Below are 22,819 nucleotides of genomic sequence, written 5' to 3'. Positions count from 1 at the left end.
AAGAAAGTAAAGCCGCTAGTGTGCGGCACCGATTGGCGACCTTCTGCGCAAGGAAAAGATAATGACATGTTAATATGCTAACAAAGGTATGACAAAACAAAGGTTAACAAGGCATCAAACCTGCAGAGTAGTTCTAACAAGTCCGTCCGTTTGTGGACATGGGGCACGGGCAAGGACCACGTTACTCTCGTTGATACATCTCCATAGCTCTGTGTCCTGGATAAAACACATGTGACATACCATCCACGAATAAATGACACTTGTTTATATTTTAAAGGAGGGACGTACCACTCGGTCATGGAGAGGACCATAGTCAAGATGCGCTCCAACTGTCTCCCTAATTGAATTGTTAAATGCAGCATCAGCAGCCTCACTCGGCAGTAAGTCCAAGCAATCGGAACGAGTCCAGGCAGCCTTATGGATAACTCTGTACTCTGTACGCATCCACTCCAAATGCCTTAAGTATGCCGCCTCGTCAGTGTCTGGTGTTTCATCATTTTCAACTCGATGTTGTCTCTGAGCATTCCACATGTCCACCCAAGTAATGTGGTGCTCCTCCCAATTGATGACAGTCTTATTGCTTTGTCGGTTTGTCCTACAAAGCATTAGAATACTACATCAGTTTCATTTTTTCATGTTAGACATTGATCAACAGGAGAAACACGTGATACAAAAGACTCACTTATGTAGCTTCACACTTGTCTCGACGTAATCCGGCGGGGTGCGTTGTTCTACCCCGAACTGCTTTGAAACACGATGAGGAAGATGCCACTCCACCGCATAAAAGCATATCATCGGGCACCGCACACGCCAAAGATGTTGGTCACGAAGGCACATGTTGCTCAGAGGATACTGCCTAAGTACCGTGTACGGCCTCCAATTAACCTACATAACAACAAGTCACTCAACCTACATAACAACAAGTCACTCAACCATCCATGAAAATCAGCAAATTTGATAAAGCATTTACCTGTTCGTAAGTTAGCATGTCAAGCTCGCTTATGTATGCCTTATACCGCCCCATAGCCGCGATACTCGTCCATTGGACATTAGCCCATGTGTGTGCGATAGTGGGGTATCGCTCCTCGTCCCCGTCAAACGGGTATTTCCAGGGTTCTTCAGGAGCAAGGCTGAAGTTCCGGCCAACAGGGATACGCTCCCACATCCAAACCTGTAGGGCCCAGACGAAACCTCCAAGACAGGACGTCGGCTTACTCCTCATGCATGCTCCATCCAACTACAGATTTAATAAAATGAAAATGCATCATATCCCATTGAATAAAATGAAAATGCATGATATTAAGCCATACCTGACGGTACAAGAAGGCTAGTGCCGCCAAACCCCAACTCCACTTCACATCCCAGTCACGAAGAGGATCCAAGAACATCCATGAGGTTGTGTCCCCAGTGCCATCCGGAAACACCACTTGGGTCAAAAGTTTCCAGAGATAAGCTCTCGCGAACCTCTCCACAACAAGCGGACTAGCATCCCTTGGGCATCTGTGAAAATGTCTCTGTATCCAAGAGAACAACACACTGGATGGCCTAGGATCCTTCCTAGTTTCATCAGTCCATGGCTTGGGTTCAACACCAACCAATGCTGCAACCCGTTGTCGCCACCCGACGGCCCTAACCTTCCCTGTAAGAGCCCTGCCCTCGATAGGAAGCCCGGAGATCATAGCAATATCCTCCAAGGTTATGCTCATCTCACAAAGAGGAAGGTGAAAAGAGTGCGTCTCCGGCCTCCATCGATCCGTAAGTGTTGTTAGGGCAGTGGCGTTCAACCATGGTGGTGTGCCTTTAAAGTTGAGCACAAATTGAAGAAGATCCATTCTTCTAAAATATGGCTCGTAACGAGGGTCATATACAAGAGTTTCATTGGGGTTGTGCCCCCTCAAACGAAGTAGTGGAGGAACCTAAACAAACAAAGGCATAATTTGTTAATTGACTCAACTTGTGAAAATATACAAATCATGGAGTATATAAAAATAATCATCAACAAAATCATAATTACCTCTCCTCTTTCAACTAGCACCGCACGATGCTTCTGCTCATAGTAGTCATCAAGACCCGGATATTGATCGGGCCGAAACATCCTACATAATATGAAGAAAATTATTACCGGCCTCTTCGAATAATATGAACTAAACCTAGGCATAAACCTAATGCGGATAATATGAACAAAACCTAGGTTATACATATAGCCACCAAAAACTACACCTAGACACACCATAAACTACACCTATTAACAATCACAAAATAAATTTTACTTCAAAACATACGTACACCTAGTGCAAAAGAAATCTACACAAATACAAAATCATTGCAAAAACTAATTGGAGGGATTGGAGGAGCTTACCGACCTCTTCGATTTGCCCCAAAGAACCAACAAAATGGTTGGGGAGGAGGGAGATCGAAGGGGGGATCTGGAGGAGGAGGGAGAGCTTTTTCGTGGAAGAGGAGGAAGAAAGAAGTGGAGGTGGACGAAGGGGCCGCGGGGCAGTTACTTATGAGGCCTGCAACGTTAGCCCCCCTGGCATTTCTGCTTTGGTCTGCAACGCCAGCCCCCTTGGCGTTGCTGCTAAGGGCTGCAACGTCCAGTAGACTGGCGTTGCACATGAGGCCTGCAACGTCCAGTAGACTGGCGTTTCTGCTAAGGCCTGCAACGCCACGGTCTGTGGCGTTTCCAAAAGGGTCAAAACGTGAAATACTTTCGAACCGAGTTCGTTATGTGATGAACTTACGCCTTAAGGATCAAAACAGTGAAAAAATCCTAGTTTCACCAAGGTGGACAACTTCTCGGGCAAAGCCCACTGGTCTTCTTCCTTGGTGTGTGCGTGTGTGTCTTGTGTGTTGAGAGAAACAACCCAAGAGGAGCTCTGAGAGGCAGCACCAAGGAAGAAGAAGAAGAAGCGGCGCTGCAAGGAGGCGGCGCCAACATAGAGTTTCCCATCCACGCAAAGAAATTCGATCCTCGCCAGCAAGGTATGTGCCAACTATGATGTGGAAGTCAAATTGATAGCTGTTTAATTAGTACGAGTATGTAAGAAATAGAACAAAGTTATGAATGAATTGCACCTCCAGCTTATCTATGAAGAATCACTAGTAGTATAGTATGATGTATAGTTCTCATCATCTAATGGGTTTTGTGCATGTGCAGGACGACAAGCTGGAGGCGACCAAGGCAGAGATGGGCGAGGTGAGGGAGGAGAACGAGCCAGGGCCGGTCCTGAGATTTTAGGGGCCCGGGGCAAGCCGACACGGAGGGGCCCTAAATTCACAGAAAAATACGAGTATTTGTACTACTATTTTCTTACAAAAAACATACATAGTACAAGAGAATTTATGTTGCCTTGTGATCTATTTATTTTCATCAAGTTTAGATTGCTTATAACATGTGTCACGACGTGTTTCGTTGTGATCTAGACTACCAAAAAATCAGAACATAAATATTCATGATAGAAGTTGGCCACATAAACCAAAAACGGGGAAAATAAACACTTCCGCGGCCTTAAATTATTGACATTCTAAATCTTTCATTCACTGGATTGTTCTTCAACGGTAACTAACGCTAATTCCTTGGAATTCCAGTTAGTTGTATCTATTCCAAAAAATGTCAACAGGTGGGACTATCAACATATATGCATGTTTTGTCCTTTTCTTTTCTCATTACTAGATGGATACTTTCTAGATGACACCTTGCTAAACTAAGACCAGTCTTGTTAATTACCGAAATATGGCATGAAAGTATAGCACACAAACATCTTATAGTAGAAGAAATTGAGAACACTGTTGATTAAAGAAAAAATGCAAACAAGGCACGGAACAAGGCACCCGGTCACATGGATAGGTAGAAAATTAAAAACTGCAAGATTTTGCTGTTGCTTACAAGTCAAAAAAGTATTGAGTTCCTCTTTTCAGATCCAAGTCAACACCAGGAAACGGAGTGTGAGACAGAGAGACGTGCGAGGATGACCTTCACGAACGAACGAACAGCCAGAAAAGCGTATGAAAAGAGGGGATTTTATTTGAAGAGGAGGTCGCTAGATGGGAATCTGCAAACCTGCACTATGTTCTTCCATTAATCTCGCCAACTGCAGAAATCGCAATTAGACGAAGCGGGAGGGGCGCCGTTAATCTGGCTGATTCGTTGCCAATCAAGGAAAAGAAGTGGTAGAAACCAATGAAATCTACGCGTTTGGTGTGCTGTTTTGCTGTGTGCGGCAAACTGCACAATTAACGGATCAGGGGCTAAACCATCACCCACGTATCGGGGGCCCCTTCTTGCTCGGGGGCCCGGGGCGGTCGCCCCGTCCGCCCCCCTGAGGGCCAGCCCTGGAATGAGCGCCTCAAGACGCTGCTCTTCCACATCGTCAGGGACTACCAGTCGCCCCAGACGCACTTCCACGACGCCGTCAAGGTCAAGCAGCACACATCGGCCGCCGACAAGCTCCCTGTCGCCTCCGCGCCGGCGCCCACCGCCGACGACCTCATCTCCCTGAGCCTCGGCAGCGGCGGCTATTCCCGTCCCAAGGGCGCCCACCAGAGGTCGTTGTCGTCGTCCTCGTCCGGCACTGAGACCGACCCCGACGATCAGCTGTCGCTCGGGCTGAGCAGCCGTCGCTCCACTGACGGCGACGACAGGCATGTCGCCCGCCCCTAGGCGACGCCCCTTATGAATCTCAGCTCTGACAGCAGCGCGGACGACACCGTCGCACCAGGTCACGACCTGTCGGCCGCCGCGTGCCCTACGGCTACCAAAGCGCGCAAGAGCCCCGGCGCCGGGGTCGACGGAGCCGACGACGAGGTGCTCCAGCAGCAGGCCAAGAAGGCTAGGGTTAGCGTACGTATGGACGCATGCAGCATGAGCGTGTAGGCAGAGTTGAATTTGCTGTGGGCCGTCTCTGTCTTGTGTGTTGACTGGCTATACTGCCATGGAGCTATATTAATTAGTGTTATACGTAGGGGGCTACATGCAAAACGATCAGAGCTGACACGCCTGGTCCACCCTGTCCAGTTGGCACGTTTTGATTGATTGTGGACTAAATTTGCACATGAGTTGACTAAATAGGGTCACTTTGCAAGTTGTAGGACCAAATCATCACATCCATTGCAAGTTCTAGGATCTGGGGTGTTGTTACCTCATGAAATAAATGTTTGTGTTGTCTGTTTTCATCGTTCATTCTTTGTAAAAATGATTGTTCAACCTTTGGTTTTGACATTATTTAGTGTACATGAAAAATATGTTCTTGGCACCAAAAAGTTGTCCGTGATGTGTTTCCTTTCGTACATAATGACATGTCTTGTTTTGTGAGAACAAAATGTTCACTTCTTTTGTTTAAAAGAAGTACTCCCTCCGTTTCTAAATATAAGTCTTTTAAGATATTTCATTATAAGTCTAAATACGGAACAAAATGAATGAATCTACACTTAAAGTATGTCTATATACATCCGTATGTAGTTCACTAATGAAACCTCTTTAAAGACTTATATTTAGGAACGAAGGGAGTATATTGCATTTGGTTTCACTACGCCCTTCTTGACATAACCATGTGCATTTTTTTCAATCTGTATCATTTTGTAAGTTGATATTAGATGCTTTTTGAAGTACTACTTTAGTGATGTCTTATATTAGTTTTTTTTTGGCACGAAACGTCTTATAACGTGCGATGTGCCCCGTCTCAGCCCTCCCCGCGCCGTCCTCTGTCCTTCCCGTGTCGCCACCTTCCCCGCGCACACCGGCAGGACACAATGAGCACCTCGCTCCACCCCACCCATGGTGAGCACCTTCCTCTCATGTGTCTTTAGTTTTAGGTTTACTTTTTAATTAGATGGATGGATGGATGGATGGATGCATCATGCATTGATGCACTTTTAATTTGTTTCGTTATGAAAATGCTAGAAAAATTGATAGATTCAATTATTTTTATAGGTTTTGTGTGGTTTATTTGTTCTTACATAGATAGGTAATACAAAAGGGTGAAATGAAGTATCTTTTTGCAGGGAACATCTTCGAGTGGCCTATAATTTGCTGAAATGTTGATTCATTTTCGTTCTGGCAAATTTTAGGTGCTCGATATGTCCTCTTTCAAGCAAAGGACTTGTGCTAGAAAGTATGATGTATCGAGTGCCAGGTACACTTGTTCTTTAAATTTAGGCATGACTTTTGCTTGAAATTTTGGTCGTATCTTTGGACATGTGTATGATTTTACAGGAAACACCTTCGAGTGTCTATGTTTTGCCGAAATATTGACTCATTTCCTTTCCTGCAAATTTCAGTCGCTTGATATATCCTCTTTTCAGCAAAGGTCATGTGAAAAAAAATGTCATTAGTTGATATATGTGATGTAAATTGACTGATGCTTAGGGTTGACTTCGGGTCTACCTGAGCTTCTTGTGTGACTTCCACTATGTTCTTGAAAGAAGAATCCCGACTGTTGTCGTGAGGGTCGCTTCCTCCTTCTTTCCCGTGTGTTGGATATTTTGGTAATCCACGACTGATTACAATATTGTTCAACTATTGTGGAAGAAAATAAAATACATATTCCTGGTATCTATTTTCATCTTTCATTTCTTCTGAAAAATAATTGTTCACCCTTTGCTCATTAGATTGTTCCATATTGGATGGAGGCGCATGAGAAGGAAGGTATTTTAGTCATACTAGTACATATGTCCGTGCATTGCAACAGGCGAAAAACAAAAAATCTTCACCTTCTGTCACTATGTGCCGCCTTTTGTATCCAACTCCGGCAAGCGTCACAAATAAGATTACTATCACCCCTAGAAACTTTGTGAAAGCAAAATTTGTTTATCAAAAAGTAAAATTACAAATATCTAGATTAAAAATGAAAGGAAAAGTTTGGCACACTTGAAAAAATGTCACGTTTTCTTGATTTTAGCAACTTAATGTTACTTGTGTGAGGTGCGTAGATAATATGCAAACTATGACTCCTATGACATGAAAACATAGAAAAACTTGATTCAAGATGGAGAAAACTCTTATCAATTAGGCGGCTATAGACTTTTTAGCTCTTCATGGGGCTTTTGCACTAACATGTTTTATATTCTGCCAATCTGAACTTGCTTGCTCTGTTCAATCGACTGGATTCTTCATTTAATTCAAAGAAATGAAATTCTTGTTCGTAGAATCAATAGACAAAAAATGCCGGCAGTCGGATTTGAACCGATGAACCTCGCTTTACAAATGAGCAAAAAATTAAGAATAGATCTCCACCTCACTTTACTTGGCATTTGAATCACCCACTCCTTTTTTTATTCAGTCTGCCTTTAGGCTGAGTCATCGTCTCCTATTGTATACTCCATATGGTCAGTATTATCACGCAACATCGGGTCTACATACGTATTTTCTATATTTTCATTTATCGAGGGAATTAATTTGCAATGGAAAAATATTTGGCAGGTATCTATTATTAGTGGGATTTATCGACACTAAATTAGTCATCAAATGTTTTGAATTATAGTGCCAAAAAATAATTGAACCGTTAGTGCTAACCCTAATCATTGAATCTTGGCCAAATGTCGATCAGTGATGATGGGTCGGTGCTATTTAGTTCCACTGCAGTGAAATAAAAGAGAAATAATATCTCAAGCTTTTTTAGCCAAAAAATATTCAAACAACACATGATTATTAGTTTAAAGTTCATCACAGAAGAAGAGGGTAGTGTCATCCACGTGGCGTCCCATCATCAAGTTATATCTGGCTAATAGTAATTTTGAGTTAACAACAGTATGAGAACGTGATTTATTTCAATGGGACGAAAATCTTCCATAAGGAAGGAACACTGTCATATCGGATTGCACAAAAGTTAATGAACTGGTGCAAGGACCTATACAAGTATAATTACCAAAATAATGCATATTCCAGATGGGAGTGTTCGGCTCATCAATAATACCATACAAAGATATATGAATTTTCAGGTCCAACCATAAGGCTAATATGTTCTCGTCAACACACTCCCTAAAGGAAAGTTTGTGATCAATCCCATCCCACACTTTAGCCACAATACTTTTTTGTTCATTATTAATAATAGACAAAGACCCCTTTCTTAATAATAGCACGCCAAACATCAATATAGTTCCTCTGGTTGATTTCTAAGAGTAACCCGCTTTAGTAGCTTGTGTACTTGTCCAGCAAAACCCTTTCCATAAAAGGGTTTTTTCTCAGTAAGTGGAGAGAAAATATTAGGTCCTGGATTATGTTTATGACCAACCAATTTCACCCGAGTTGTCACCTCCAACAAAGCATCTTTTGGTCCAGGAGCCCATCAAGCTAAGATTGAATCTTTAAGATTTGGAATGCCTCACTAGCACAATCATTTTCCTGCAAAACCATGCCCCAATTAGCCAAGTGGTATTTATGGCTATCATCTATATTTCCCTCAAAGGAAATGAGACATATGTGTATTTTTATTGTATATCATAATATTATATGAATTTATTAAGCATGGAATTCATCACAAAAGACGAGCAATAAGGTGTTGAAACAATGCTAGCCTGAAGAAGAAGAATTTTTCACCCATACGAAATTTGCATCTTCCTCCAACCTGCAATGCTTTTGGTAAATTTATCTAGAGTGATGTAAAGGTACATCTAAATACTAAAAACAATTTTGTAAAAAAACATCTAAAAGGGGAAGGAGTCAACAACAATAAACTTGAACATAAGCTCTAGCACAAACATCATCTTGATTGGTAGTCATCTAAGCACTTTTGTGGTGCTCTATTTTCATACGAAAAGAGATTCTCAAAACCTGTGAGAATTCACTTTAGGTTCCTAGCATTCTTATCCTCCTCAATGAAGATAATGGTTTCATCAGCATATTACAAGCATGGAGATATACACATGTTTAGCATTTTCATATCCTTTTCTAACTTTTGGTAAAGGTATTAGGAAGAGGACCTCTAAAAATATTATGTAAAGCATCCTTTTCTAACTTTTTGGCAAATACATCGACTATTAGATTAAAGAGCAAGGGAGGGAGGGAGGGGGTCTCCTTGTTTTTAACTGCCACCAACTAGGAAATAGCTACCAGCCTCCTCATTAATCATAATACAAAAAATATCCTTAGATAATCCAAAATCTCCATTTGGCTCCGAATCCTATATGAAAGCATTGAAACCAAGGGAGAGTAGAGTGAACTTCATGATGAATATCTTGTGCAAGCAACAGAGTTTGCAGCCTTGCAGGAGTAATTCAACCTTTTAGGATAACTATTTGATCAGAGAAAATTAAGATGAGGGGGCAACCCACTTTAGTAGCTTGTGTACTTGTCCAGCAAAACCCTTTCCATAAAAGGTTTTTTTCTCGGTAAGTGGAGAGAAAATATTAGATCCTGGATTATCTTTGTGACCAACCAATTTCACCCGAGTTGTCACCTCCAACAAAGTATTTTTTGGTCCAGGAGCCCATCAAGCTAAGATTGAATCTTTAAGATTTGGAATGCCTCACCACCACAATCATTTTTCCTGCAAGACCATGTCACAATTAGCCAAATGGTATTTAATTATGGCTAGCATCTACATTTCCCTCAAAGGAAATGAGACATATCTGTATTTTATTGTATATTATAATATTGGATGAGTTGCCTAAGCATGTAATTCATCACAAAAGACGAGTCAGAAGGAGTTGAAAAAAAGCTGGTCTGAAGAAGAATCATTTTTTCCTCCAACCTGCATTGCTTTTGGTAAATTTATCTAGAGTGGTGTAAAGGTGCATCTAAATACTAAAAACAAATTTCTAGAAGAATATTAAAAAGGGAAGGAGTCAACAACAACAAACTTGAACATAAGATCTAGCACAAACATCATCTAGATTCATAGTCATCTAATCACTTTTGTGGTGCTATGTTTTCATACCAGAAAAATCCTGAAAACCTGCCAGAATTCACCTTAGGTTCCTAGCATTCTCATCTTCCTCAATGAAGATAATGGTTTCATCAGCATATTACAAGCATGGAGATATACACATTTGTAGCATTTTCATATCATTTTCTAACTTTTGGTAAAGATATTAGGAAGAAGACCTGTAATAATATTATGCAAAGCATCCTTTTCTAACTTTTTGGCAAAGACATAGACTATTAAATTAAATAACAAGGGAGGGAGGGGTGTCTCCTTGTTTTTAACCGCCACCAACTAGGAAATAGCCTATAGATAATTCAAAAAGACCCTTTGATAATCCAAAATCTCCATTTGGCTCCGAATCCTATATGAAAGCATTGAAACCAAGGGAGAGTAGGGTGAACTTCATGATGACTTTCTTGTGCAAACAACAAAGTTTGGAGGAGTAATTCTACCTTTTAGGACAACTATTTGATTGGAGAAAGTTAAGATGAGGGGTCGGATCTTGCTTCCATTTCCCTGGCATCAGGTTCTTTCATTAGGAATCAACAACTTACGTCGACTGAGTTAACTTGTACTTGAAATGTTCCACATGAACAACTCATATGCCAGCTACATATTAGAGAATGTTTAACTAAGAACATGTTGATATCCATCTATATATATATCGCTATCGTGTTTGACCGCGGTTTTAGTATAGACGGTCACCCTAAGAGAACCATCATATGCGTGTAGGCCGGCACGGATATATTCGCAACAGCAACAAGAGCAGCTCGATCGCTTTAAATTTGTGCCGGCCGACCTTCTAAAAGCGCTTTCCATCCATCTTTCCATTCTCGGTTCTTTCCTGTCCTCTCATCTTGCTCCAACCTGCTTTTGCTGCTCACACATGTTTTCTGCAATTGTTCAAGGTTAGTGCTAGCTGCTCGTCAAGTTTATTTCAATCAATTTTGGAGAAACTTTTCTCGAAACCGATCGATCGATGATCTTTGTTTAGTGCATGCACCACTTGAATAATCGATCGATACATATTCTTGAGATGTTATTAATCCTAGCTAGTAGAGCTAATTAAGCAACACGATTAGCTCCCTAGCTAGATTGTTTGTTTAGCTTGAGATCTGCTTTATGGCTGTGAAACAGAATCTTGCGTTTGTGGTGGTGATGAGGAGAATCTTTTAATTTGGGTGGTCACCGTCTGGCTGTTAATATTCCTTTGAACTATGGGCTAGCTAGCTTGCAACATACTCAGAGCAGAGCATAGGGTGCTCCATACAATACATACTCAGAGCAGAGCATAGCCCATACCAGCAGCAAAGCAAAGGTAGCAGATATATTGTTCGATCTCCATCGATCTGCCGGCCCCGGCCGACCTTTGATTTGGTTGGTTGATGCAAAGTTGTCCTCCTCCTCGTCGTCTACTTATATGTAAGCATCCATTAATTGCTGCCGGATCAGTCGTCGGACCTTCTTCAAGCAGGAAAACATCCAATTGGATTGCTTGATTGATCGGCGGGCGATGAACGGTGCGGTGCTGGACGACGTGATCCGGCGGCTGCTGGAGGTGCGGCGGCGGCGGCCGGGGAAGCAGCAGGTGCAGCAGGTGCAGCTGGGCGAGGGGGAGATCCGTCAGCTCTGTGCCGGCGCCAAGGACGTGTTCATGCGGCAGCCCAACCTGCTCCAGCTCGACGCCCCCATCAAGATCGCCGGTACGCCCGCGCCGTAACCAAATATAAATTACATTATCCAACTGGATCGATCCGATCTGTGTTATGCATGCAGGTGACATCCATGGGCAGTACGGCGACCTGATCCGTCTGTTAGAGCTGGGCGGCTTCCCGCCGCAGCACAAGTACCTGTTCATGGGCGACTACGTGGACCGCGGCAAGCAGAGCATCGAGACCATCTGCCTGCTGCTGGCATACAAGGTCCGTTACCCGGAGCACTTCTTCCTCCTCCGGGGCAACCACGAGTGCGCCTCCGTCAACCGCGTCTACGGCTTCTACGACGAGTGCAAGCGCCGCTACTCCGTCCGCCTCTGGCGCCACTTCTCCGACTGCTTCAACTGCATGCCCGTCGCCGCCCTCGTCGACTCCCGCATCCTCTGCATGCACGGCGGCCTCTCCCCGGACCTCCGCCACCTCCGCGACATCGCCGGCCTACCCAGGCCCGTAGACGTCCCGGACGCCGGCCTCCTCTGCGACCTCCTCTGGTCCGACCCCGGCGCCGCCGCGGGGTGGGGGCCCAACGACAGGGGCGTGTCCTACACGTTCGGGGCGGACGTGGTGGCGGCCTTCATGGAGAGGCACGACCTGGACCTCGTGTGCCGGGCGCACCAGGTGGTGGAGGACGGATATGAGTTCTTCGCCGGCCGACGGATGGTCACCGTCTTCTCGGCCCCCAACTACTGCGGCGAGTTCGACAATGCCGGCGCCCTCATGTGCGTCGACGACGACCTCACCTGCTCCTTCCAGATACTCAAGCCCGCCGACAACAACAGGCAGCAACGGCGATTCGGCTTCGGCATGGGATCGGCATCGGCAACTACTGCTAGCAGCAGCAGCAGCAGGGGGATCCGATCACCCTGGTGGTAATAATTAGTTAATTAGCGCAAATGCAATAAACCCATCTTTCATTTCCTTGCCAATTTTGTATACTACTCCCTACATATCATAATACTTGTTGTTGCCAACAACAAGTATTTAAAAACAAAGGGAAGGGAGTATGTAAGAGTTTCTTGTAACTCACATAAAAGATGGACACTCTTTTTGTAGGCTTGCAGCTAAGCCAATACTCACATCAATAGGTAAGATTACAATCAAGAGTGAATTGTGCCCGCGCATCAAGCTTTTGCCCTTCTTTTACTAAAAGCAAACAAAGGTTATGCTGGGACTAAAGCTATGTAAAGGTATTAGCCAAGCAAGCGAAGTACCCATTCCAAACATGGCACACTGAAACATGTTACCACCACGAATTCTAATTTGCAAACATTTTTTCATGAAAAAAAATTAAAATTGGCGATAATTTTGATTTTGTTTGCATCTTAGCAATTAATGAGCATTTTTAGAAAATAATGAACATTTTTCAAATGTACGAAACATTGAAGATTTTTATAATTCATAAGCATTTTTAGAAACTAATGAACATGCTTTTCCAATGTCTAAAACAGTGAAGGTTTTTATAATCTATAAGTATTTTTAGAAATTAATGATTTTTTCAATGTACGAAGATTTTTATAATTACCAATATTTTTATAATTCTATTTTTTGGAATTCATGAATAATTTTCAAATTTGCAATTTTTTAAAAGTCATGAATATTTTAAAATTTGGCAATATGTTTTGAAGCTCATATATTAGTTTTATAATTTGACGAACATTTTTTCGAATCCTTCAACAGTTCATGAATTCGGGAATGTTCGTTAAATTAAAAATGAGTAAATCCCCAAAAGGGAAAAACCAGCTCTAAGAAGCTTCTAGAAATTCCAGAAATCAGAGGGAATAAAAATAAGGAAAAAGGCTATCCTGGCCCAGTCCATACGATACGAAACACATATCATGGTGCCATACCGCCATGGGCTTGAATAGTGGGATCAGAACATACTGAGCAAACTCGCATAATCTTTGCTTTTCTTGAACTCATGCATGTTGTCACTCACATAAATAAAACTATAGGACGCACAATTTACTGATTTAGAGCAATGCATTTTTTATACGTGAACATAATATTTTGTATAGTTTTTTTCAAGAAATTGTAACACAGTTCTGAAAGAGCAACTAGTTAGCAAGCACTCCTTCAGAAGCCTCCCAACAATCACTCTCGTGTGCCGTCACTTGGCGCGTTCTCAATAGCCACCACGTGTCGCGCTCTGAATGTTTTCTTCGTATTTTGCTTCTTTAATTTTTTCGCACGTGTTTTCAGCTTTTTAAGTGTTTTTATTTTTATTTTTTTGGTGTTCCGGTTTTTCATCGGTCTTTTGTAACTTTTGGACGGTTCGTGAAAAAAATCGTGTTTTCTGTTCTTTTTACGGGAAAATATGTTTTTTTTGCAAGAGGCACGGTTTTGCTTCCGCGAGAGGCATGGTTTTGCCTTCGTGAGAGGCACGACCGTGCCTCTCGGAAAGAGAAAAATACCGTGTTTTTTTTGCGAGAGGCACGGTTTTGCTTCTACGAAAGGCATGGTTTTGCATTCGAGAGAGGCACGTGAAAAAAAACGCGTTTTCTATCTTTTTTTGTGAGACACGGTTTTGCTTTCACGAAAGACATGATTTTCCTTCGCGAGAGGCACACTCGTGTCTCTCCTAAAAGAAAAAAAAATGATTTTGTTTTTTTGCGAGATGCACGGTTTTGCTTCCGTGAAAGGCACGATTTTGCCTTCGCGAGAGGCACGACCGTGCCTCTTCAGAAAAGGGAAAAACCCGTTTTCTGCTTTCTTTTTTTTACGAGAGGCATGGTTTTGCTTCCGCGAGAGGCACGGTTTTGCTTCCGCGAGAGGCACGGTTTTTCCTTCGCGACCCATGCCTCTCGGAAAGGGGAAAAACGCGTTTTTTGTTTTTTTTTTCTACCGCGTGAGGCACGGTTTTTTCGTTCGGTTTTTTCGTGGAAAAAAAGTTTGTCAAAACTTATCAACATGAGATCTAGTTTTGAAGATCTCGACGTAAGAAAGCCAACGTTGAAAACGGTTCGAGATTTGGACGCACGGTTTAGGAGATAAAACGTTTCGAAAATACAGATCTATGAAAAAAGGGAAAACTCCCAGGTTGCGACAAGTGACACGCATGTAGTGCACCACTTGTCGCAACCTGTGGATATAAAAGTAATAGTTGAAAGGTGTACACGCTAATTAGTGATTTCGCAGTTCTAGCCTATTAATGAACATACATTTTTCCTTGGGGAAGAACGTAAAAGTAAATGGGTTGTGACACGATCGGCCCATATAAGGCGTTGTGTTCTGTGGGCCCCTGCCTGACTATTCTGCGCAGTCATGAGCTCCCTGTCTGCAGGCATAGTGCGAGAAACTGACAAGCAAACACATTAGAATATTAAAATATGTTATCAATATTTTCTTTTTAACAACAAAATATGTTATCAAGATATTTGTTGAGATATCATATTTTATAGCAGTGTCAACATTCTTAAGAATATTTAAATATGCAAACACACACATATATACACATAAATTAATCTATGGAGGCATGAGAGTTTCTTATTTTCATTTCTCACGTTTAAGGGTCCTTCCTCAAAGTATTGTCTCATACAGGGAAACTAACTCATATGATTTAAATTTAGTATTTTTCAATGATTGATGTTCAAAATGTATGACAAATAATGATGTAGTTCATATTCAATGATATTATTATTATAAGCACAAAATATGCTACTCCTTCCTATCCATATTAATTGACGCTAATCTAATAAATCACTGGCTTTGTACTAGACTAATGTCAATTAATATGGATAAAAGGGAGTACTTAACTTTATAATTTTAACTAATTATCAAAGTATAAAAGCTTAGTACAATAAAGATTGGTATTATTCAGTCCCGAAATATTGCACTGTTACTTGGTTTCCTCACATTCTATGGCAGCGTTATGAAAACAATATTACATTGCCATAAGTAAGGATCTATGAATAAGGTGGTTAACAAAGAAGTCTGCTCTAGACACTTCCCCAGCTGCACCCAAACCCCCATGTTACCTTTCGCTTCTTAAACATCATGAAGAAGACTACAAGTGACCAGCTACACTTACCAAATGAAAATATACATTTGCTTAATAACTTCAAATATATATTATTTTGTATAATATTTATAAATATATCAAAATTTCACATAATATATCATGTGTTATTATTGGTCCCTTCCCTCAAAATTTAATGCACCTCTTCCATGGCTAATTTTGCACAGTCCCTCGAATCTCTTTTCACGAACTCTTCCCATGTCAATTTTAGTCTATCCAATCTCTCTTGACATCAACAACATGATTTAACGATCAGTCATGCACCGGAGGTTCTAGAGGCCTGCAATGTGTAGGAACAAACCATTTGAGCCGATGTTGTATAAGCTTGTGTTCAACCGGTACTACCCAACACTATCATGTATATCCTTGTTTAAGACTAGATCATGTCTTGTGCGGCCGCATATCCACCTCAACATGCACATCTATGCTATACTTAATTTTTGGGCATGTCTTCTTTTAGTTGGCCAACATTGAACATCATTCCACATTGCATGTGGAATCTCAATCCTATAACGAGGAAAAACTGTTGACATGTAGTCGACGTTCACATAACACACTAGAGGAAAAAAACATACAACACATCAAATTACCGAACGAATACCAAATTCACATGACTACTATTAGCATGACTTATCCCATGTCCTCAGGAACAAAAGTAACTACTCACAAAGCATAATCATTTTCATGACCAGAGAGGTAATGAGTAGCATCAAGGATCTGAACATAAACTCTTTCACCAAGTAATCCAACTAGCATCAACTACAAAGAATAATCAACACTACTAGCAACCTTACAAGTACCAATCGGAGTCGCGAGACGGAGATTGGTTACAAGTGATGAACTAGGGTTTGGAGATGAGATGGTGCTGATGAAGATGCTGATGGTGACGATTCCCTTCCGATGAGAGGAGTGTTGGTGATGACGATGGCGACGATTTCCCCCTTCGGGAGGGAAGTTTCCCCGGTAGGATCGTCCTGCCGGAGCTCTAGATTGGTTCTGCTCAAGTTCCGCCTCGTGGCGGCGGCGAATCCACGAAAAAGCTCCTCCCTGATTTTTTTTCTGGACGAAACCCTTCATATAGCAGAAGAGGGGGGCCAGTGGGCCAGCAGGCTGCCCACAAGCCCTCATGGCGCGGCCTGGGGGGTGGCCGCGCCGTGCAGGCTTGTGGCCACCTGTTGGCGCCCCTCTGGCGCTTCTTCGGCCCAGTATTTTTTATAAATCCGGAAAAAAAAACCTCGTTGATTTTTACGGCGTTTGGAGTTGTGCAGAATAGGTATATCAACTTTGCTCCACTTTCAGGCCATAATTCCAGCTGCCGACATTCTCCCTCTTCATGTAAACCTTGCAAAATAAGAGAGAAAAGGCATAAGTATTGTACCGTGAAGTGAAATAACAGCCCAAGAAGCGATAAATATCAACATGAAAACATGATGCAAAATGGACGTATCAACTCCCCCAAGCTTAGACCTCACTTGTCCTCAAGCGAAAGCCTAGCTCAATAAATATGTCCACATGTTTAGGGAGAGAGGTGTCGACAAAACAAGATACGAACATGCATGCATCATGATCATGATCAGAACAACAATCCAACATATAATCTCTCATGCTAAAGTGATAATTCCTTCACAAAGTAAAGCATGGATCAAGAACCTTACCCAGAAGTAACAACCGATAGCCTTTAGTCATGGAAGCAACTGTAATTTATCACAACATCAGAAATAGTCAAATAAGAGCTTGTAAAGCAAATCCACATACTCAATCATTCTTTCGTTCTCTACAATTGCTACAACTCACGTGGTACTCATGAGATCAAAGTTTCAGCTGGACACAGAGAAACATAGGGGCTTACAGTTTTTCCTCCCAACTGCTTACCTCAAGGGTAATGTCAACAATAATAATTCATGAATGCCTACCTCCAAGTTGACATATGAATATAGATCATTCCCAAGCATATGACGTTAGCCAAGACAAAGGCGAAACAAGGAATTGGTGAAGATCACCATGACTCTTTCAAGGGCAAAAAGTAAAGGTACAAGATAGGCCCTTCGCAGAGGGAAGCAGAGGTTGTCATGCACTTTTGAGGTTTGGATGCGTGTCCTCTTAGTGCGGAGGAACGTCACTTTATATTGCCTCTTGTGATAAAGAACTTTATTATGCAGTCTGTCGCTTTTATGTCTTCCTCATCACAGGTTCGTACAAAGCTTATTTTCCACACACTAATAGATCATACATATTAGAGAGCAATTTTATTGCTTGCACTGATGACAACTTACTTGAGGGATCTTATTCAATCCATAGGTAGGTATGATGGACACTCATGGCAAAACTAGTTTGACGGTATAGTCTTGATAACCCACAAGTGTAGGGGATCGCAACAATTTTTGAGGATAGAGTATTCAACCCAAATTTATTGATTCAACACAAGGGGAAGCGAAAGAATATTCTCAAGTATTAGCAGCTGAGTTTGTCAGTTTCAACCACACCTGAAAGATTAGTGTCTGCAAGCAAAGTATCAGTAGCAAAGTAGTATGATAGCAACGATGCCAGAAAAGATCTGTTGACAGCAGACTATTCCTAACTTGTTGCATCAATGGCGCCAGTAAATAACACGTTGACGGGGGACTATTCTTCCCCAACAACAGCTCCAGAAAAGTCTTGCAACAGGTAACAACAAAGTAGCAAGTAGCAGCAATAGTGACAGCAGCAGCAAGTAACAGCAGTAGTGGCAGCAGTAGCAAGGAACAGTAGTAACCAGTAGCAACAGAGTAACAGCAGTAGCAACAGTAGTAACGACAAAGTAATGTAGCAAGGACCAGTAGTAAAGGACTCGTAGGCAGTGGATCGGTGATGGATGAGTATGACAGATGTGATTCATCATGTAATAGCTATAACACGGAGAGATAAGTAACTAGCTCCCGTTCGTCAATCTAATGTAGGCATGTATTCCGTATGTAGTCATACGTGCTTAGGGAAAAGAACTTGCATGACATCTATTGTCCATCCCTCCCGTGGCAGCGGGGTCCTAATGGAAAATACGAGATATTAAGGTTATCCTTTTAATAAAGAACCAGACAAACGCATTAACACTTGATGAATACATGAACTCCTCATACTATGGTCATCTCCGGGAGTGGTTCCGACTATTGTCACTCCGGGGTTGCCGGGTCCTAACACATAGTAGGTGACTACAACTTGCAAGATAGGATCTAAAACACACATATATTGGGACAACATAATAGGTTCAGATATGAAATCATGGCACTCGGGCCCTAGTAACAAACATTAAGCATGGCAAAGTAGTAGCAACATCAATCTCAGAACATAATGGATACTAGAGATCAATCCCCGTCAAAACTAACTCGATTACATGATAGATCTCATCCAACTCATCACTGTCCAGCAAGCCTACGATGAGATTACTCACGAACGGTGAAGAGCATCATGGAATTGGCGATGAAGGAAGGTTGATGATGACGATGGCGACGATTTCCCCTCTCCGGAGCCCAGAACGGACTCCAGATGTGCCCTCCAGATGAAGAACAGGGGTGGCGGCGCCTCCGTATCGTAAAACGCGATGAATCCTTCTCTCTGATTTTTTTCCGGGCGAAACGGAATATATAGAGCTGAGTTTGGAGGCGGTGGTGCCACGTGGGACCCACAAGCCCTCACGACGCGGCCAGGGGGGTGGCCGCGGCCCATGGGCTTTGGCCCACTAGCACACCTCCTCCGGTGGATCTTTGCGCAGGTATTTTTCATTAATTCCAGAAAAATTCTCCGTAAATTTTCAGGACATTCCGAGAACTTTTATTTCTGGACAAAAACAACACCATGACAATTCTGCTGAAAACAGCGTTAGTCCGGGTTAGTTCCATTCAAATCATGCAAATTAGAGTCCCAAACAAAGGCAAAAGAGTTCGGAAAAGTAGATACAACGGAGACGTATCACTCCTCTCCTTCCTCCTCCTCCCATGGTGCTTGGCAAAGCCCTGCCGGGAGACCTCGTCTCTCCATCGACACCACGCCGTCGTGCTGCCGGAGATCTTCCCAAACCTCTCCCTCCTCCTTGTTGGATCAAGGTGCGGGAGACGTCACCGGGCTGCAGGTGTGTTGAACGCGGAGGTGCCGTGGTTGGAATCACACCGCGATCTGAATCGCCGCGAGTACGACTCCATCAACCGCGTTCTAGCAACGCTTCCACTTAGCGATCTTCAAAGGTATGAAGATGCACTCACCCCTCTCTCGTTGCTGGTCTCTCCATAGGAAGATCTGAATATGGCGTAGGAAAATTTTGAATTTATGCTACGTTACACTACAGATGGGTGGGCGCCATGAGGGCATGTGGTGTGAGTACGAGGCGTTTTACACGACCCGGAAATCAACCGGCTTATTTTAAAAGGGTTTCCATTGAATTTTCGTCCATTGAAGGAGGTGTTTTTGGGTTCCGTCTCGATCAGATAATCCAATGGCCACTGCGTGGGCCTTGGCCCATAACCCGCATAATGGCCCAACTACCTTAGAGATGAGGTAAAATTAGTTGACCAAGTTGGGATCGAACTCACAACCTAGTCCTAACGCTCTAGCAAGCTGAACCAGGGCCCTTGTGTGTCTTAAATAGGATTGTTTTTTTATTAGTAGTCCCATCTTGCGTTTTTTATCTTTCATTGCATCTCTATTTTAATAATAAAGCAAATACTGCTTCTTGACGTACGTCGTGAAATTTTTACAAAAAACCCCTTGTCGTTTCCCGAAATCAACCTGTAGTTCGAATTTAAGTGAGAAAATGAATCGTTTTGTGTAATTTTACAGAAACCCCCATAGTTTTCCGAAATCAACCCGCGGTCAGGATTTAAGTGAGAAAACGATTCATTTTTTGTAATTTTTGTAGAAAACTCTTGCAGTTTTCATAAAATAAACCCACAATACATACTTATGTAAAAAATGAATCGTTTTTCGTTTGTTTCCAGAAACACCCTTATAGTTTTAATTAATTGATTTACTGTTCAATTATAAGTGACAAATACTTTAAAAATCATATCTTTTAAATGGTAACACAATTTTAAATTATTATATATGAAATTTTATTAGAAACATATGTAGAATCTGAATATAATGTTAGTTTATCTATTTAATTTTTTAAAATTCTGTTTATAATGTAATTTTAATCAATAGTGATGCGCACAAGCTAAATATGATGTTATTTTACCTATTTAACAATTTTAAAATTATATTTCTGCTGTAATTTTAATCAATAGCGCACAATCCGTCTTTTCATACCGAGGCCAATCCATCTTGTTAATTAATCTGTGGTTCAGTTATAATTGAAGAATACTTTAAAAAATTATATCTTTTAAACTGTAACTCTAATTTTCAATTACTATATATGAACTTTGATTCAAAAAATGTAATTAATTGATCTGCAGTTCAATTATAAGTGACAAATACTTTAAAAATTATATCTTTTAAATGGTAACTTCAATTTTAAATTATGATATATGAAATTTTATTAGAAACATATGTAGAATCTGAATATAATGTTAGTTTATCTATTTATTTTTTTTAAATTCTGTTTATAATGTAATTTTAATCAATAGCGCACAATCCATTTTTTCATACCGAGGCGATCCATGTTGTTAATTAATCCACGGTTCAATTATAATGACAAATACTTAAAAAATTATATCTTTTAAACTATAACCCTAATTTTAAATTATTATGTATGAACTTTGATTCAAAAAATGTGTTGAATCGAAATATAATGTTAGTTTACCTATTTAATTTTTGAAATTTCTATTTATAATGTAATTTGAATTTATAGTGATGCGTACAATCTAAATATGATGTTACTTTACCTATTTAACAATTTTCAAAATCTTAATTATGCTGTAATTTTAATCAATAGCGCACAATCCATTTTTTCGTACTGAAACCTATCCGTGTTGCAAATGAACACCTCATCAAAATGAGATTGAAGACAAAAGAAACTATCGATAATCTCACATGCATGCCTCGGTAAAACATCGCATGAAAACATAAAAGTTGATGTTCATCTTAGAGAGAGAGAGAGAGAGCGCATAAATGCATTCACAAAAAAAGAGACAACGTACATGTAAGTTTATTCTCAAGTCATAATTATTAGGTTATGACGTGTTGTATGATTTGCTTCTGTTGCAATGTACGGACTCTTTTTTGCTAGTCAATTACTCCCTCTGTTTCTAAATATAAGTCTTTCTAGAGATTTCACTAGTGGACTACATACGGATGTATATAGACATACTTTAGAGTGTAGATTCACTCATTTTGCTTCGTATGTGGACCACAAGTGAAATCTCTTAAAAGACTTATATTTAGGAACGGAGGGAGTATAATATACGTACTTGTGGAAAACTTCACGTAGTAAGCCAACTCCAGGATGGATTGGTATGTGGACAACGTACCTAGCTTGGCTGTGTACACCAGAAAAAAGGACGCTACAAAAAGGCCAACGAGAGCCTCACGCTTTCTGAAAATATATGATCGTTTGTTGCTTGCTTCAACTAGCTGTCCTCAATAGACAATCTTTTGAACCAATTTTCTTATGATAGTTATTTTTGTATAAGCCTCTCAATAGATATATTGGAAGAAAATATATGATGGTTTGTTGCTTGCTTCAACTAGCCCTATTATAGCTGTCCTCAATAGACAATCTTTCAAGCCAATTTTGTTATGACAATTATTTTTGTAAGCTTATCAATAGATATATTGGAGTTACCCCATGCGCATTGACGTGGTACAGAGCCTGGTGAGCACTGATGACCAAGGAATATATATCAGAAGAATTTATACCTAGACTGAACTCGATGCTGGGAATGTTCAGTAAGATATACCATCTCCATGCTCATGGTAGTTTGTTTGTGCATCAAGGTGAACTCTATAATTCTTTGTGCAGCAAAGTGAACTGATCTGTTTTTCCTTAAAAAAAGGGAACTCCCCGGGAGCCACAAAAATATGTCTACACCCCTGCGAATATAGAAATAATTCATGGGAGAGAGAGAGAGAGAAGTTTAACGGTTAAAGAAAACTCAACTGTGATGCCTAGGTGCATCAGTGCAGTGCATGAGAGTCCTGTGTATGTTACAAAAAATTGATATTGAACCATAGAATATGTACGTTTCCATTTGCAACACACGGGGTGAGGATGAATGTAGGAGAAGCCAAAAACGAGAGAAGATTCTCCAATACCCCATTCA

General features: G+C 41.3%; 1 protein-coding gene and 1 pseudogene across 1 annotated transcript; both read left to right on the top strand.

Annotated features, from left to right (window-relative positions):
- The first annotated feature begins 1,786 nt into the window (after window positions 1-1,786).
- LOC123397462 lies at window positions 1,787-4,876 on the top strand (annotated as a pseudogene).
- A 5,726-nt stretch (window positions 4,877-10,602) lies between these two features.
- LOC123399686 (serine/threonine-protein phosphatase PP1-like) lies at window positions 10,603-12,536 on the top strand. Its single transcript, XM_045094081.1, has 2 exons — window positions 10,603-11,566; window positions 11,640-12,536. Exons 1-2 carry the CDS (start codon window positions 11,377-11,379, stop codon window positions 12,449-12,451), a joined length of 1,002 nt encoding a protein of 333 aa, XP_044950016.1. The 5' UTR covers window positions 10,603-11,376; the 3' UTR covers window positions 12,452-12,536.
- Window positions 12,537-22,819: the final 10,283 nt, after the last annotated feature.

Source organism: Hordeum vulgare, chromosome 5H (genome assembly GCF_904849725.1).
Source record: "Hordeum vulgare subsp. vulgare chromosome 5H, MorexV3_pseudomolecules_assembly, whole genome shotgun sequence".
Classification (NCBI taxonomy): domain Eukaryota; kingdom Viridiplantae; phylum Streptophyta; class Magnoliopsida; order Poales; family Poaceae; genus Hordeum; species Hordeum vulgare.
Note: the sequence above shows the minus strand (reverse complement) of the source record. Positions and strands in the feature narration are given on the sequence as shown.

Bases quoted from the DNA above. Each gene is read 5' to 3' on its own strand.
- LOC123399686 (XM_045094081.1), top strand. From the start codon at position 11,377: ATGAACGGTGCGGTGCTGGACGACGTGATCCGGCGGCTGCTGGAGGTG. The intron at 11,567-11,639 runs GTACGCCCGCGC...TTATGCATGCAG, and splicing joins CGCCCCCATCAAGATCGCCG to GTGACATCCATGGGCAGTAC.